The 16,638-nt window shown below is 33.2% G+C and overlaps 1 protein-coding gene across 1 annotated transcript in view; it reads left to right on the forward strand.

Moving 5' to 3' along the window:
* LOC117104056 (transient receptor potential cation channel subfamily M member-like 2) overlaps window positions 1-16,638 on the forward strand; it is a 40,296-nt gene that overhangs the window by 1,195 nt on the left and 22,463 nt on the right. The window contains exons 2-8 of the mRNA XM_033244712.1: window positions 4,231-4,313; window positions 5,733-5,919; window positions 7,677-7,857; window positions 13,408-13,583; window positions 14,261-14,438; window positions 15,169-15,358; window positions 16,398-16,612. Of these exons, the coding sequence (XP_033100603.1) occupies window positions 4,231-4,313; window positions 5,733-5,919; window positions 7,677-7,857; window positions 13,408-13,583; window positions 14,261-14,438; window positions 15,169-15,358; window positions 16,398-16,612 (1,210 nt within the window). The remainder of the gene's footprint in view (window positions 1-4,230; window positions 4,314-5,732; window positions 5,920-7,676; window positions 7,858-13,407; window positions 13,584-14,260; window positions 14,439-15,168; window positions 15,359-16,397; window positions 16,613-16,638) is intronic.

The following is a 16,638-nucleotide window of genomic DNA, read 5'->3' on the forward strand; positions in this document are numbered from 1 at the left end:
TTTGTCAAAATTAAATCGCCTGAGACAACTGAAAAGCGGAGTTTCCTTCTTTCATTCTGCCGGGTAAAATCAATTACTTTAGGCGACGTTTGTAGACTAACCTACTCGTACCAACATCGGCATATCGCGACGCTGGAGTACTATTCAGCGTTTTTACTATATTTCTAGGTTTCCTATTTCTACGTTTAATCGGCTCATGTCTCAGCCACAATATTTTGAGGACAATATTATTTACGAACCCAGTTAAACTTATTTACTAGCCTATTTCAACGTGCTAATTATTACATTTAGACGACGCTTGTTGTAGACTGGCATAGTGTTTGCGGAAATAAATACCATTTTATACACATGCGCAGATCGATTCGCCAGCAGCAAGTCATCGCCAGCAGCAGCGAGCCATCGCCAGCAGAGAGATGTCACTGCAGCAAAACACTATTGTACCAACGCTGTTCTAATAATATATACAATGGGTCGTGCTCATATTATTTGTTATATTTTTATTATTCATTATTTTCACTTGACTCGCATAAATAATTTTGTTCGAAGAACATTTTATGCAGTTGTACTTCGCAGCACTTCACTTGCAATTTGTAATTTCTAGTTTATAAGATTGATTTCATACTCTGAATGTCAGAAATTGCTGAAGATCAAATCTCATATTTGTTGTTAATTATCCAACGTAACACAGCTATGAATCAATCAGTTCCTTTAACCATATGACAAATGATGGAAGCCATGGGAACAACATGGATGACAGCATTGTTTGTGTGTGGTAAATTCCAAAGTCTATAATTCTTCTTAAACTACAGTAAGAAACAGTATGTGCATGTATGTATTTTTTTTTTTTTTTATTGTGCATGAAAAAATACAAGATGATTTTATCTATGGTGACAATGTTGATGCCAGAAATTATATTCTGTTAGAAATTCCTTGTCGTGTAGGTCTACAGATTGTACCTAACATAATCATTGTGAACATTAATAATGATAATAAGGCCAAATAAAATTAATTGATAGTTCCGCCTCCCCTCCCTCATCAAATTTTGGAGCCTCATGAAAAAATTTACTGTTTACTTATTTTCAAAAAATTATTCATTTTTCCATGGACAATAAAAATAATGACTAGCTGAAAGAATAATGCCAAGCCTAAGAAGAGGTGGGAATATAAATTGCAGAAATACATAACAAAGATTCATTTTACATCTTTCATAAAAAAAAAAAGCTACTGATATTTTTACTATTTACCAGCTAGTTTACCATTAGTTATAGCCACTCTCCCAAACTATGGGTCGCGACCCAAAAGTGGGTCGCCAAACTTCTACGATGGATCGCAAGCAGGTTTGCAAAAACCAATTCAATGTATGTGCTTATTTTCAGATAGTTGATTTGAAGTTTAACAGGTCTGATGACTTAAAAACACCATTTTTTGGTGCATCGATCCTCATTAGAACAATATTAAACCTCATTAGAATAATATTTAATCAGCCCAACGATCTTGGGACTGAGGTGGATGGACCCTCTATTTGTGAAAATCCCTCTATTACGAATTTGTGTATATGCCATTGTTTTCTCTAAAGAATGATCATTAGTAAACAAAAATCGCTGTAATACTAACGTCAAATAGTCATTTTTTAAAACACATTAATATTCAGTGGCGGGTATAGGGAGGGGGAATTTTCACTCTGGTGTCGTCTTTTATACAAATACTAAATGAAAGTGTAAATTGACTACTACAATATTAGTAGATCTATACTATTATGCTTCATACAAACATGACTTCATACAGTAATATGAGTTTTAATGTTCAATATTAAAGTGTAACAACACACCTCACGACCACAACAGCTCTCACTGACAAAGCTCAAGCGTTATAGATAGAAATCTTTCTTTATTCTTAATACTTAGTTTAACTGTTCTTCCTTAAGGTCTAGTTAAAAACAGTGAAAATTGATATACTGTACTGTACACAAGAAGCAAAAAGAAACTGTTTTAAATATCAATTTTTTGAAGGAAGTTAAAGATTTTAATGAAATGCTTGTATCTGGGGAAAGAATGTTCAAAAAGGTGAACTGAGCGTTATTTGAATGTTTTTTCCCGGATTTGTTGTCTTTGTCAAGTGGGCTGTTATTTCAGCCTCGGTGTTCAATGTTCTCATAAAAAGTATAATAAAACATTAAATATATTTTTGCCAATCAAAATTATCTCATACCTGAAACATGCAGGAGAACCATCTGAAACAATTTCCAATTGTTTTGATATTTTAAACAGGAACAATAAAATTTTACAATTTGAATTGCTTACAGTATGCCTGTAATTGAGGAAGTTATAATACAGGTAAACAGATTATAAAATTTTGATTATGGAATTACTTTTCCCTGTAGTTACTAAAGTAAAAGACACAAAAAATACTGATTTTATTTTGTTTCAATAAGACCCTTAAACTTTAGATAGTATAATACATACTCCACGTATCGAAATGCACGTCATCGTGTCGGGATTCAATATTTCGACATTAATTATGTGATCATCAGGAAACTTGGTAAATGAGTTTTAGGATTTTAAAAGTTGAAGGTGTGTAAATCAGTAAGAGCTGAATTGTTCTGTTCTAGCTATAAATTTTTTGTTAATGTGATGCTCAGAAAAGGTAACACCTACAGTAGTCCAGGCAAAGGAAACCTGGTTGACCATAATACCCTCACCTCAGCCCCTGCATACAGCCATCGCCTTGATTTGAATGGTAAACTCGCCTTTAGTGGTGGAACAAGTCTTCTCGGATAAGTACTATAAACCGTACAGTAGACACAGTGTACACAATTTCAGGTCGTATGCACTTTAAAGATGGGGTACTGGTCTATACAGCCTCGTTTTGGACAGACGAGAGTAGCTGGTACCAGTTTACCATGCAGCTCAGACACAACCCTTTTAGGGAAGCAAGTTACCATACAATCTACAGTAGTTCACACTACAAGCGCTTCAATCTAACTACATTTTAAAATTTTCACAATTAGGCAGTACAAGTTTTTCACATACAGTACCTGAGAGACCCTCACTGGAATTCAAATAAATCCATCAATCCTAATGAAGAGTTTTTGTTAACGTTTTGTATAGTAAACCTCTTCTTGAGGCATTTTCACGGTTAAGTAAATTATGAAAATTGTACTTGAATTCTGAACTTTAATGTTGTATGTATTTGATACATACAACAACGTCTTTGAGTATTTTTGACATTACTTATTTATATAAAAAAAAAAAACTGCCTGCAATTTCTATTCGTTGTATAAAAAAAAATGTAAAATGAAGAAACACAAGATAACACCATACTGTATAGTACTTGTCCTTTGTATTCCACTACATATTTTCTTGAAAACCTTAGTATTAAAAGTGCTTTTAAAAACTGGTAGTGAAGTAACTGATGAAACTGGAATGAACATTGAGGTAAAAAGAGGTATACAGTATTTGTTGAAATTGAAATATTCAATGAATCTGCTAGACTAATGCAATAGTGTATAGAATGGCACTTTCATTCAGGTGACGTACAGAACAATACTAATTTTCCTAGACAAAAAGAGTGTTTGACGAAAAAAATGGGAATGGTTAATGAGATACAGATTTTTAAATATTAAAAAGCTGTGGCAAAAAGAGGCTTACCACCATTTTTCACCATGTTTTTAAATATTCAAAAATCTGTATCCCATTAACCATTTTTTTTTTTTTTTTTTTGCCAAACACCATTTTTATGTCTTTGAAAAATCAGTTGTACAACTTATCAAATTTTTTCTTCCGGAGCCAGCTGGCTTAAATTAAGTGAATCAGGGTATAGCAAAGCTAATATAAAAATCAACAATTTACGAAAATAGGACTTCAGGCGAGTGGGTGGCTTTTGATATGTTCGCTGCTTCTTGTGCCGTAAAGTACAGTAGACCTGAGTTGAAGCCACACTTGTGTAAGATCTTCTTTAAAGCCGGACACTCACTGTGTCGACGCAATGCAGTCTACTGATTGCCAGTGGCAACCTCAACGTATACTCATTAAAAAGACGATCTGTTAAGTCCGCATCTTCGTGTGCGTTGTTCGTCGTGTTGCCGTTGCACGCAGTGAGTGACTGGCTTAAGACAAATATAATTAAAACTACATAATGTCTATTGCTTCATGATTAAAGTATGTTCAACGAATGATCAAATAGTTTTTTTCTTTAACTATAAGTCGTCTTTTGAACTTTTTCTTTCCTTAGAAAAATCCACAGTGGATTCCGAAGAACCTTAACCAACGAGAATGCATCCACTACGTAGCACGACCACCTAAAAAAAATGATGAGTAAGGATCATATTATTTTATTGATATGATTTTATGTTTAGCAGAAAGCCAGTTGTATTTGATCAGATTTTTTTTTAACTTCATCTATCCCATTTTCATATGTTTTTGCGCATGGTTTTCTGTCTGCCACTTCAGTCACTTTCCGTGTGTGGATGTTATTCAAACTTTGTCCAAGCAAAGATTATATATCGAAGATGTGCATATTATTAAAACATGTCATTCTATATATTTTGAATATTAATAGATGGGTAAGTAAACTTTTAAGTTAACACAATTAATTTGAATTTTGTAAAGTATTGCAATCTAGCTACTGCTGGGTTAAATGCAAACTTCAGTGCAAGGCATTGAACAATTTATGCCCTTAGCAAGGTTCACAAACTACAATATACTGACCTCAGCAGGGTCAGATTGTACAGCCATGTTTAGAACTGTACAAATCTTTTAACCAAAACCATTGCAGTGCCTGTCTCTTATACACATCTAGATGTGTATAAGAGACAGTCCTTAAGGTCTAGTTAAAAACAGTGAAAATTGATATACTGTACTGTACACAAGAAGCAAAAAGAAACTGTTTTAAATATCAATTTTTTGAAGGAAGTTAAAGATTTTAATGAAATGCTTGTATCTGGGGAAAGAATGTTCAAAAAGGTGAACTGAGCGTTATTTGAATGTTTTTTCCCGGATTTGTTGTCTTTGTCAAGTGGGCTGTTATTTCAGCCTCGGTGTTCAATGTTCTCATAAAAAGTATAATAAAACATTAAATATATTTTTGCCAATCAAAATTATCTCATACCTGAAACATGCAGGAGAACCATCTGAAACAATTTCCAATTGTTTTGATATTTTAAACAGGAACAATAACATTTTACAATTTGAATTGCTTACAGTATGCCTGTAATTGAGGAAGTTATAATACAGGTAAACAGATTATAAAATTTTGATTATGGAATTACTTTTCCCTGTAGTTACTAAAGTAAAAGACACAAAAAATACTGATTTTATTTTGTTTCAATAATTCAAATTAAGCCTGAGAGTGCCATTTCCGACCAACTAGAGGTGCCATAATCATAAATTTTCTTGGAGAGTGTAGACCCTGTCTCTTATACACATCTAGATGTGTATAAGAGACAGATATATATACATGCATATAGTGTAAATGTAGCTTGATACTGGCCGCTTAGTAGGTATTTTTCTTGAGGGGGTATTCAAAAAAATCGTACAGTATACCACCCTTTACGTGAATCTTTTACTTTCTTTGTTCTGCTTTTTTTTTTAACCTTTATTCCATTAATCGTATTTTACACCTTCTGGTACCTTACAATGGTGTTGGATGATTCTAATAATTTCGAAAATCAGATCTATATAATATTTAAAACAATAAAATACTACAAAATTTATTTATACCAAAATGTTATCTAGCCCAAAGGATCCATCGTGTCATTGCGGAAATAAAAAATCGTCCCACGATAAACGTTACATCCGAGATGAGATCACGACCACGGAATGGAAGACGGAGTCAGATACACAAATTACGCAGACTACTGCTTATGGCGAAGTTGAATTTGTTGGAGCTATCGGCAGTTCTGCAACTCTTAAACAAAAAAAGGTTTGTTTTACAAATAAATTGTATTTTTTCATTCTATTTAATTATTTCTTAAGTCTAGGTTTATAAATTACAAGTGCATCAGTATAGTAATAAAGCATCAGGAGTTACAAAAACAAAAATCAGATTCGGTAGTGTAAAACTAAATGGATTTATTAAAAGCATAAATGTGTACACTAGAAATCATATTTTTCAGTAATACATAAGAAAAAAGGAAAAATACAGAAAATAAAATAAATGAAAAAATTAACAATTTATAGATTTCAAAACAGCCTAAACAATTCATATGATATGATGTAATATAAAGTGATCATTGATACATGTTTTATAAAGAAATGAAAAACTTAATAGCTGGTCATTTGAATGTGGAGTGAGTGTGGAGTTAAAGGTAGTATGGCAGGTAGTTTAGTGCATTTGAATTCAGCTTAATTGCTGGTCATTTGAATATGGAGTGAGTGTGGAGTTAAAGGTAGTATGGCAAGTAGTTTAGTGTATTTGAATATGGAGTGAGTGTGGAGTTTTTAAAAGGTACTGTAGTATGGCAAGTAGTTTAGTGCATTTGAATTCAATGAGAAAATGTTCTCAGATGGTGTCTCATGTACGGTGCTAGTGTGTAAGCAACACAACCAGGTTTATTATTGAATAGAAGAAAGAGTGGAGGTAATAGACAACAGTGCAGCATTGGTGTGTCGCTTGCTTGTTAGCTGTTACTTCTAGTGCCTTTCCTTCTCAGGAGGCAGTAGAGGCGAATCCAGAGATGTCCAAATGGGGGGAGGGCGATCAAGATAACACCTTCCTAGGAGTTGCGGGGGCATAATGAAATTTTTCCTTTTTCTTTCTTTCTTTTCTTTTCTTTTTTTTAAACTTTCCAAAAGGGGTGGGGCCAGCCTAACCCTCCTCTAAATCTGCCCATGCACAGGGTAGTTTAGGTGTATTTGCAGTAGTAAGCTCAAAAAGTTTTCTGACCCCAGAATAGGCCCCTCTTGCAAAAATTTGATGAGCAAAAAAAAGCACACTTTATTTAAAATTAATCTCATATCACCTCATTTCTCTTATTTCCATCACACCACTACCCCACTGATACACCATTTCAACACACTTAAATGGAAATAGCCCATAAGCATGGTTCGTAGACCTTCTAAGTTGAGCTAGATTCTCACCGTTCTATCATGTTATGACTGTTGATGAAAAACCAAGGTTATTTTTATTCAATTTAATTTAAATCACAGCTTTTAAATACCTGCTGCTGAATTGCACAATAATACAAAACAATGAACCATGAAAAAGTTTAAATATAATTAATTACAGAAATACATTTTCGAAAATAATGAATTTTTTTTTTTGTATTTAAAAATATCTATAAAAAAAATCGATCATTTACAATATATCAAAATGTAAAGAATGAAAATGAATGCAAATAATTTAAATAAAAAAAAGCATTGATAGAAAAACATGAACAAGAAACATTTAAAAATTTCATTGGAAATTGAATAACATTTAAAAAAATTAATTTAAAAATTAAAAAAATTAATAACTGAAAATAAGGGTATTATAATATAATTACTGTTTTTGCTGGGTTTTTTTTTCTGTTAAATAATGTGGTCTTTAGAGAGACACTGTCTAATTGTTGATTTTGTTAGCAAAGCTGTTTTTTTTTTAATAATAATTATAATAAATAAATGAAAACACTTCTTATGATAACTACATGTATATAGAAGTATTAATATTCATATAATAATAATTTTCTTAATCTACTGTAGTATGTTCGATTGGATCATCTGACACCCCCTTCTAAAGTTCTTGAACTTTTAAGGGACCACTGGAAGCTGGGGGTACCTAAACTTCTCATCTCCGTGACTGGTGGTGCCTTAAACTTCCACATGAACGCCAGGCTACGAGAAGTGTTTAGGAAAGGTCTGATCAAAGCAGCACTCAGCACAGGTACTGTATTATGCTGATTTAATTTCACTTAACTCATTGGATGTATAATTTATAAATCATGTGGCTTTGTTATGGGGAAAACATCTTCACTGGTGATAAATAAAGAAAATATATTTGAGAAAATGTATGTATCTCAATAGAAACTGCGGGTTTTCTCATATATTTATGATCTTCATTAAATATATACTGTTTTGTCATGAGCTAATAAATTCATTTCCATATTTGAATTGCCACATTAATAGTATTTGAAAAAAAAAGTTTAAGACAACTAATAATGAGACAAATTTTCTGTGTTCTTTTGCATAAACCCTTCTTTGTTAGTAAACATTTTAAGTATTTTTGTAGTAAAATGTCTGTAAATCAGTGAAAAATATATATTTTTTAATATGTTTGTGGTTGAAAGTTAAACTTATTCCATCCTTTAAAATGAGCTATTCAGATTTTTGAATTATTTTTTGAGGATTTTCCTGATTTTTTCCCCATGAGTACATCTTTAACTGCCAGCCAATTTGCGGTACCTGTATATATACTGTCTCTTATACACATATATATATATATATATATATATGTGTGTGTGTGTGTGTAATATATACACATATATATACATATGCTAAGAATATTATAGTGTCACTTTAATACAATAATAAGGACATCCTAAAGGAGAGTCACTATCCCTGACCTTTGACACATGCATTTCCTGATATTTATTTTTTTTTAATATCTGTTTTTAATAGACAAATATCACGTTTACTAATGTAAACCTAACATTCATGTGTTATCTCTGCTGCTCTTATGTTCATTGACATTAAATATTCATGTTCAGTATGAGTTTAATTATTCTTGCAATTCTGTGTGTCTAGTTTTCATATGATGGCCTGCCGATTACAATTTGATTAATGTACTGCATTCCTTCCAGATTCATTACACTAAAATTGTTTGTCCATTAGAATCCACAATGGTATATAGTAGCTTAATCAGTGATATGAAATTCGAATTTACAGACAGAACTATTCACAAATGAAATTAATAGAAAATGATGAAAAATTATAACAATGCAAGATTGGAAGAGCTTAATTTTATACTATGGAAGTCCAAGTGTTTAATTCACGGAAAAACAGGAATTCAATTTAGTGTTTCCTGATGATGCCATTGAAATATTGAATCCCAGTGCGTGCATTTCAATACTTGGAGTATATATTATAATTTTTCAATAATGTGTATGTTTTGTAAAAGAAGGAATGTTACATATACTGTAGAAACACATATACAAATTATAAAAAAAAAAAATTGCCATATTAATCAGTATATTTCATTTTAAATTTTTGGTGTAAAAATATACAGTTTGCAGCAAGAATTTGAGCAACATAATTTATATGAACAATAAAATAATGTAATTAAAATTATTGTATCAAACACCTTAAAGAAATATATCTGCAACAATACATAATAATAAGTTAATACAACATATATGGTGAACAGTCAACTTATACAACCAGCCAAGTTTTGCACCCCAAACCAATTGGCAATTTTCCATGTTAGACAATTACATAGTTATTCATGCCAACAAGGCTTCTAGCACTTCACATTCTCTATTACCCCTGGTCATAGGATCAAGCACATATTGAACACCAGAGCATTTTGTGTTTGAACCTACCAGGTATCCACTTGGGGCGAGTTGATTGGCCGAGCGGTTAAGTCTGGGGCACCGTAAGCTTCAGCTCTAATATCGGCGTTGGTTCGAACGGCTCACTCGCCAATGGTTCCAGTGGTGGAACAAGTCTTCTCAGATAAGGACTTTAAACTATAGGCCCAGTGTACGCATTTGGCTTGTGTGCACTTTTACTCTTCGACAATAGTAGGGGGTTTCCCGGTGTACTGGTCCATTAATCCCCTGTTAAATGGATATGCCACGTAGGACAGTGATTAAGTTCACTTTAAATTGGCATATCCTTGGCGCTCGTGCCTAAAGAAATGAAATGAAAATGAATTGAAATTGGTGGAAAGAGACAATCGTAGAAAATATGCCTTGCCTAAAGGACAGAAGCGAAATGGACAGCGAGGATTGAACCTCCAACCTCAAGGTTGAGAAACAGAATCACAACTGTTGTGGCAAACCACTTCTACATAAATCAATATTTATGTGGTCCTGTATCTATCCCCAAAAGGGAACATTGATTAATTTCAGATACAAGAGTAACACATGACTCTGAGAAAAGCATTAGATAGATAATTATTTTATTGACAAACTTGGGATAACAGTCGTCCAACATAGCATTACAAATCAAGTACGGATTTTATTTTTGTTGTTGTTTTACTTTACTAATTTTCACTGGCTTTTAAGATTTCAAAAAAAATAATAAAGATAACCTAGGTTCCAATGCTAATAAAGAATAAATATCATTTCACTTTATACACATGTTCTGGCGTATGTAGACAGTCAAGCACAGCATTGACATTATACATACCAGCGTGCTAGGATTCAGTTGCAAGACTATCATAAGTTTTGAATTACTGATTTCCAGGATTAACTTGTTCAGTATTTCCATGTTATTGTGTCATCAATAGAAATTATCTCCAAATGTAAATCATACAAAAATCTGTACTGTAGTTTAAATTTATGCCTTTACGATTTTGTTACCACACATTTCTTTTCAATTTATTGTTCAATTCGTAGGAATATTTCTAAGAAAGTGACAAATTACTGTGAAAAAATATTAATATATACGCAATAAAAAAAAAACATGAAAAGTAATAATAGGCCAACTAGATTGTCTAGTCAAGACTGCCAATAACTGATCTACAATCAGTTTCTAAGCATAGCTTTTTTTCTGTCATTCTCCTAAACATTTTTTTTTTCTAGTTTTAAAAGGAAATTTGAAATCGTTAATCATTCATGCTTCCTATTCTGTAAAGTAATTAAGCAAATTTGTCCTCTGCATGCAATATTTGGTAAAATCCACTTTGCTATGTATAATCATGGAAGTATTATTGAGAAGGAGATTCATTCATTCATTCAAACTTTATTTAAACTCAAGTTATAATAACAAATTTACAGTAAAATATACATAGGTATAAATACAATATATAAATACAGTAAGACATTTACAACAGACTTGTTCGATCAATTAAAATATCGTTTTTCAACAAGTTCGAAAGTGGGAAGCAGTCAAAGGTTAAAATATCAAAATACAAATAAACAGTAGTATGAAATTATTAATAAAATAATAAAAATTGCATAATTAGTAAATTGAATCATAATGTCAAATGCAAAAAAAAAACGAATGGGGAGATAGTAAATCAGTAAATTAAGCATTTCTAAAATATTCTTCTGTGGTTCTTTTAAATTAATTTAATGACATATTCAGATTTTTGTGATCACACTTTAAACTATTCCATAAGATTGGACCTTTATATGAAATGCTACGTGTAATATTATCTGGTTTTGGGTTATGGGATAAACAGATTTGAATTACCATGACGCAAATTATAATTTTGATTATTGTATTGAACTGAATTTTTTCAGGTATCTCGGTGATCTTTTCGTTAAAATTTTAAATACGATTATTAAGCATTCAAGTTCGTTTCTTTTTGTTAAAGATATTCAGTTAGCTGAATTCAGTGCTTCTGCACTGGGGGCATCCCAATTTAGACCACATGTAATTCTTGCTGTCTTATTTTGGATAGTTTGTAATTTTTCATGAAAGGTAATCCGCAGTTTTCCCATACAGAAATACAATATGTTAAATGAGATGTAATAATGGCATTAGCAATATTTATAAGAATTCCTTTTGGGAACATATTACAGCATCTAATTAACATTATGTAGGCCTTTTAGAGCCTTTTCTCTGATGCAGGTAATATGAGATTCCCATGTCAAATTTTCATCAAGTATAATTCCAAGATGCTTCGCATTATGCACTCTTGGAACATCTGAACAGTAGAATTCAAGTCACTATTGTGGGCAAGTCTTTGTCTTGAGCCCAGTACTATGAATTCAGATTTAGTTACATTGAGACTTAACTTATTTGATTTCAGCCATGTATATATACATTCTAGATCTTATCTTTGTTTATCATTTCTATAATTTCATTTTCATTTTCAGATGCATAATACATGATTGTATCGCCGGCATACATGCTGGACTTCAAATTTATTTATCACACTGGGAAGATCGTTTATATAAACGAGAAAAGCGATGGGGCCGATTATCGACCCTTGAGGGACGTCGCATTTAATAGTTTGGGAATTAGTAATACCTATTTCGGTGAATTTAATTCTTTCAGATAAATAGCTTCGAAACCATTTTAGTGCTTAATTACTAAGGCCGTACATTTTTAATTTATTCAAAGGTATCTTGTGGTTGACCATATCAAAAGCCTTTTTGATATCTTCCCTTCATCCATGGCACTATACCCAAATCACTCAAAAAAGCTCTGTGTATGCAATGCTATGCAAATGAGCAAAGAACAAAGGGTCCGTAGCGCGTGAAGCCTTCTTTTTTTAATTTGCACTGCTTACAATTAATAGCTGTGGCTGTGCAATCTTTTCCATCTTTAAAGCTAATACATTTATCCAGCATGGTATGCTACTAGATGACTTCTTTGAACACATACCAAAGCTACCTTATTTGCACAAAGCAGAAAATCTAACTAAAAACTAATAGGATATTTGTTCCGATAATAGATCAACCTATCTTTGCCACAATGTGAAAAGATGAATATGCCACATTGTTCCAACATAACAAGGTGATTTTTTGGAACACACTGCTACCTTATTTGGTCAATACCAAAACACCCAATGCGCATAACAGAAGATCTTACTAAAGAATAATAGGATATCTGTTCCAAATCAACCTGTCTTTGATATAATGTCAAAAAACGCATGCCACATTCTTCCAACATAACAAGATGATTTCTTGGAACACATAGCTGCTACCTTATTCGGCCAATACCAAAACATGCGATGCACACAGACAATAATTACTCAATAATAATAACAGGATATCTGTTTAGATATTTCCCTACTGAGATTTGTCACAGCAACCTAAAAATCAACCAGAGTATCAAGTTTCATTATATACTGATTCTCGTCATCACCTGCTCAGGAAATTAATGGTAAAACTTTGAAGCTACTATGGGAATTAGCTCCCTGCAACACCACAATAAGGGGAACACCCCAAAACCTGCCATCCCATTTGGGCCTTAGATCCTCAATTGCCACCGGTGCCACCTCTGCAGAAAACCTTTGAGTATGCCATTGCCAGGGGTGGTGCCAGCTGTGGAGCCGGGGATCAGGGCCACCCATCGAAGAAAGCTGGGCTCCCATCTGGGAGGAAAACCACAATTCGTCGGGGTGAAAAACCACTTTGCTCTCGTCGTGGAAAGTCGGCGCTACTCGTGGCCATTGCCTGAGCGTATATTTCCTCCATAGTAATGTAAATGAAACATATGCACAATCTGCATTTTCAAATGAGGGTTGTGACCTTTGTGATTCTGAACCAGAATCTCATTATTCCTATAATTGCAACAATTGTATTCTTCAACATACCAGGAGCATGGATCATCACCGGAGGCACTCATGCAGGCGTTATGAAGTATGTGGGTGATGCCGTGCGGGATTATGCCCTAGCAACTGGAACCATGAATAGGAACAATGTAGTCGCCATTGGAATAGCGTCATGGGGTGTGATTCATCAGAAAGAAAACCTAACCAAAGACGAAAATAACGTATGTTTTATCAATAATCATAATAATAAATATAATTAATTTAAACTTGTGTCATGTTTTTTTTAATGTTTTTTTTTTTTTTTTAATTTTATAAAATTATTGTAGATTTTTCGCTTTATGGATTGATTTCAAAATCAAATATAACATGTGCATGCATCATACGTTTAAAGTAGTCCAGTCAAAATCACATAATCACTATTACATAAACTACTTAGGACTTATTTAACACCATATGTTATTCATGGATAGATCATTTATTGTTTGCATCTTGAAAGTGCAAATTTAAGAGAAAATCCAACTTTTAAACATCATTTTCTTCTACATTCCTTTGTGGCTTCACAAGGCGAAAGGTGAGATGTGCAGATGATGTTTATTAAGTTGTAAAGTAAAAATTGATAAGCCAGGTAGTGATTTACTGTAATAGTGTATTATAATTTTATTATTATAATTTATCCTGATAAACAAACTAGTAAATGTTGTCCGCCAAATCTCATATATTCTCTGACCCTAAGTAGTCTGACCGAGTGAATCCAATAGAATTATACATAAAATCTGTATTTTTGTACGCAGTTTTACATAAAACGACATTAGAATGTTAATATGCAATTACTAATCTGTCTTTTCTTCATTTTTGTAAATCATAAAAAAAGTAAATAGATTGTGTATCTTTTATCTAGCCCTATGGTCCAGCAAATTATCGCATGGATGTCAGTGGGAACGTAAAGCTAGATCCAAACCACACCCACTTCATACTCGTCGATAACGGTACTTCCGGCAGCTTCGGTGTTGAAATCAAACTTAGGGCTAAGATTGAGAAAGCTATTTCAGAACAAAGAATTGGTGATGGCAAGGATGGTAAGTTCTGTAAAATTAATTCATGCAATATTCAAATAGTTTCGTTTGGTTTGCTTATGATTGTCGTAGAACTGTTTTAATTGTTAATAAACCAAAAACAATGAATGTTACCTTACTGCAAGCTTTCGTCGATGTTATCAACATGACTTCCTCAGTCAATGGATGCCAGCTCACATAGCCTGACGAATTATTTATTATTGATTACATCAACGAAGCTCGCAGTAAGTTAACGTCCATTGTGATTGGTTTATTAGCGTTTAAAACAGTTCTGCATTTCATGCAATGTTTTTAAAAATATATAAAATGAGAGAAACAGCAAACAACAAAGCAGGCTAGAAAAATAAATGTAATTATATTTTGAACTGTTTGCCATAATATTTTTATTTATTATCACTTTATTCCAATCTATCCTCGATCATAAAACGTTTTGTGGCCAAGGGCCAAATGTTATTTACATTTTTATTAAACAAAAAATAATTAAAAGGCATTAAAATCCATTTAAATTGTCTTTGATATTATAGGCTCATTAATATATATTTATATATATATATATATGTATATAATATATTTATGTAATTATATATTATATATTGTATGATATAATTATAACTTAGTATATAATAGGCCCCACACCAACAGATTGGAACAGGCACCAGCTTAAAAAGTAGAATATCTGTGTAAAATAGGCTAAATTATCTAGTAATACTTGGATTGAATTTGTTTTCTGTAGAGGATGTATCTGTACCAACCGTTTGCGTTGTAGTCGAGGGCGGTCCCAACACCATCTTTACAGTGCATCAAGCGGTCATGAACGGTACACCAGCTGTAATTGTAGCTGGCTCAGGACGTGCTGCAAATATTCTTGCGTTTGCTGCACAAAGGGCTAGAGAAGTTGAAGAAGATAACAATGGCGGTAAAGAGTGAGTTCTTCATGTTGTTACTTTTATATTTATTTGCTTTTTATTATAGAGTACCACAGTCGTGTCGTCATGACGCCAGGTGGAGCTCTCTGTTGTCAACAGACGTTGGTTACCGTTCATTACGCCTGAATGAATTCATAGGCTTTCTGGAATAGGCATTTTAAAATCTAATATTTTACCATCAAAATGTACTAAAAAGCAAAAGCTTGCATTATATTAGTTATCGAACACACATTTAATCATCAATTAAAATTTACAAAAACAAAAGTAGGATACAACATGTTAATAATTACGTTAGAAATTGGGATCAATTGTTCGTCAGTGGAGAAAATGGCGTCCGGTTGAACGCATTTTGCAATGATAGCAATGGAGTAGTATCGTGACGTAACACTGTAGTACTCCATAAATGGGGGAAAAGGGAGAAATTCAAGCTTCAGATCAGGGCAGTTTTTGTAATTCCCAGTGGCAGATCCTTGTAATCGAAATAGAGGGTTTAATATGGCGGCACTACCGGGGGGTGGGGGGGCTGTCTCTTAGGGGGGGCGGAGAAGGGGTGAGGCTTTTCTCCCTGTTGGGGAGAAAAACCACAATTCGTTGAGGAGAAAAAAAAAATTGTATGTATTTTTTACATAATAATGGACTCTAAATTTGATTAAAGATAAGTCTTTGAAGCCCCTAAATTGTCATACTTTTGGGGGATTCACCCTGTGGACCACTTTCGAAAGATTTTGTGTGACATCCAACCACACCCACTTTGCTCCCGTTGAGGGAATCAGCCCCCTTGTTGGGGACCTAGGCACCTGTTGGGGAAATCCTAGCTCCGCCACTGAGAGGGTTGGGGCCAGGGAGACTTTCGAGGGTCTAGATCAACTCAGACTCACCGCATGGTTGTGGCTAAAAGGTAAGACATTTTATGGTGTAAAGCATTTCTAGATATCAGAACATGGTTGTAATCTCATACTCGAAGCATTTTCTTCTTTTTGCCAATTTTAGTAATTTAGGAAAAAATAATTAAACATGGCATATCATTATCTGATAGAAAAAAGATGTTTATTGGTGACAACTTGAGAGCAAAATTAGCACAACTAATCAAAAAGGAGTTTGGTGAGAACGTTACTGAAACGGACCTTGAGTTGCATCTGAATCGCATACAAGAATGTGTTGAGAAGACTGACCTGTTTAATGTGTATGACATGGACTCATCAACCGGTCTCAAAGATATCGATGAAGCTATTTTACATGCTTTACTGAAAGGTATTAAAAACTTATTTCAAGTGTAA

Source organism: Anneissia japonica, unplaced genomic scaffold (genome assembly GCF_011630105.1).
Source record: "Anneissia japonica isolate Jap-2015-1 unplaced genomic scaffold, ASM1163010v1 scaffold287778_len1315358_cov176, whole genome shotgun sequence".
NCBI classification, from domain to species: domain Eukaryota; kingdom Metazoa; phylum Echinodermata; class Crinoidea; order Comatulida; family Comatulidae; genus Anneissia; species Anneissia japonica.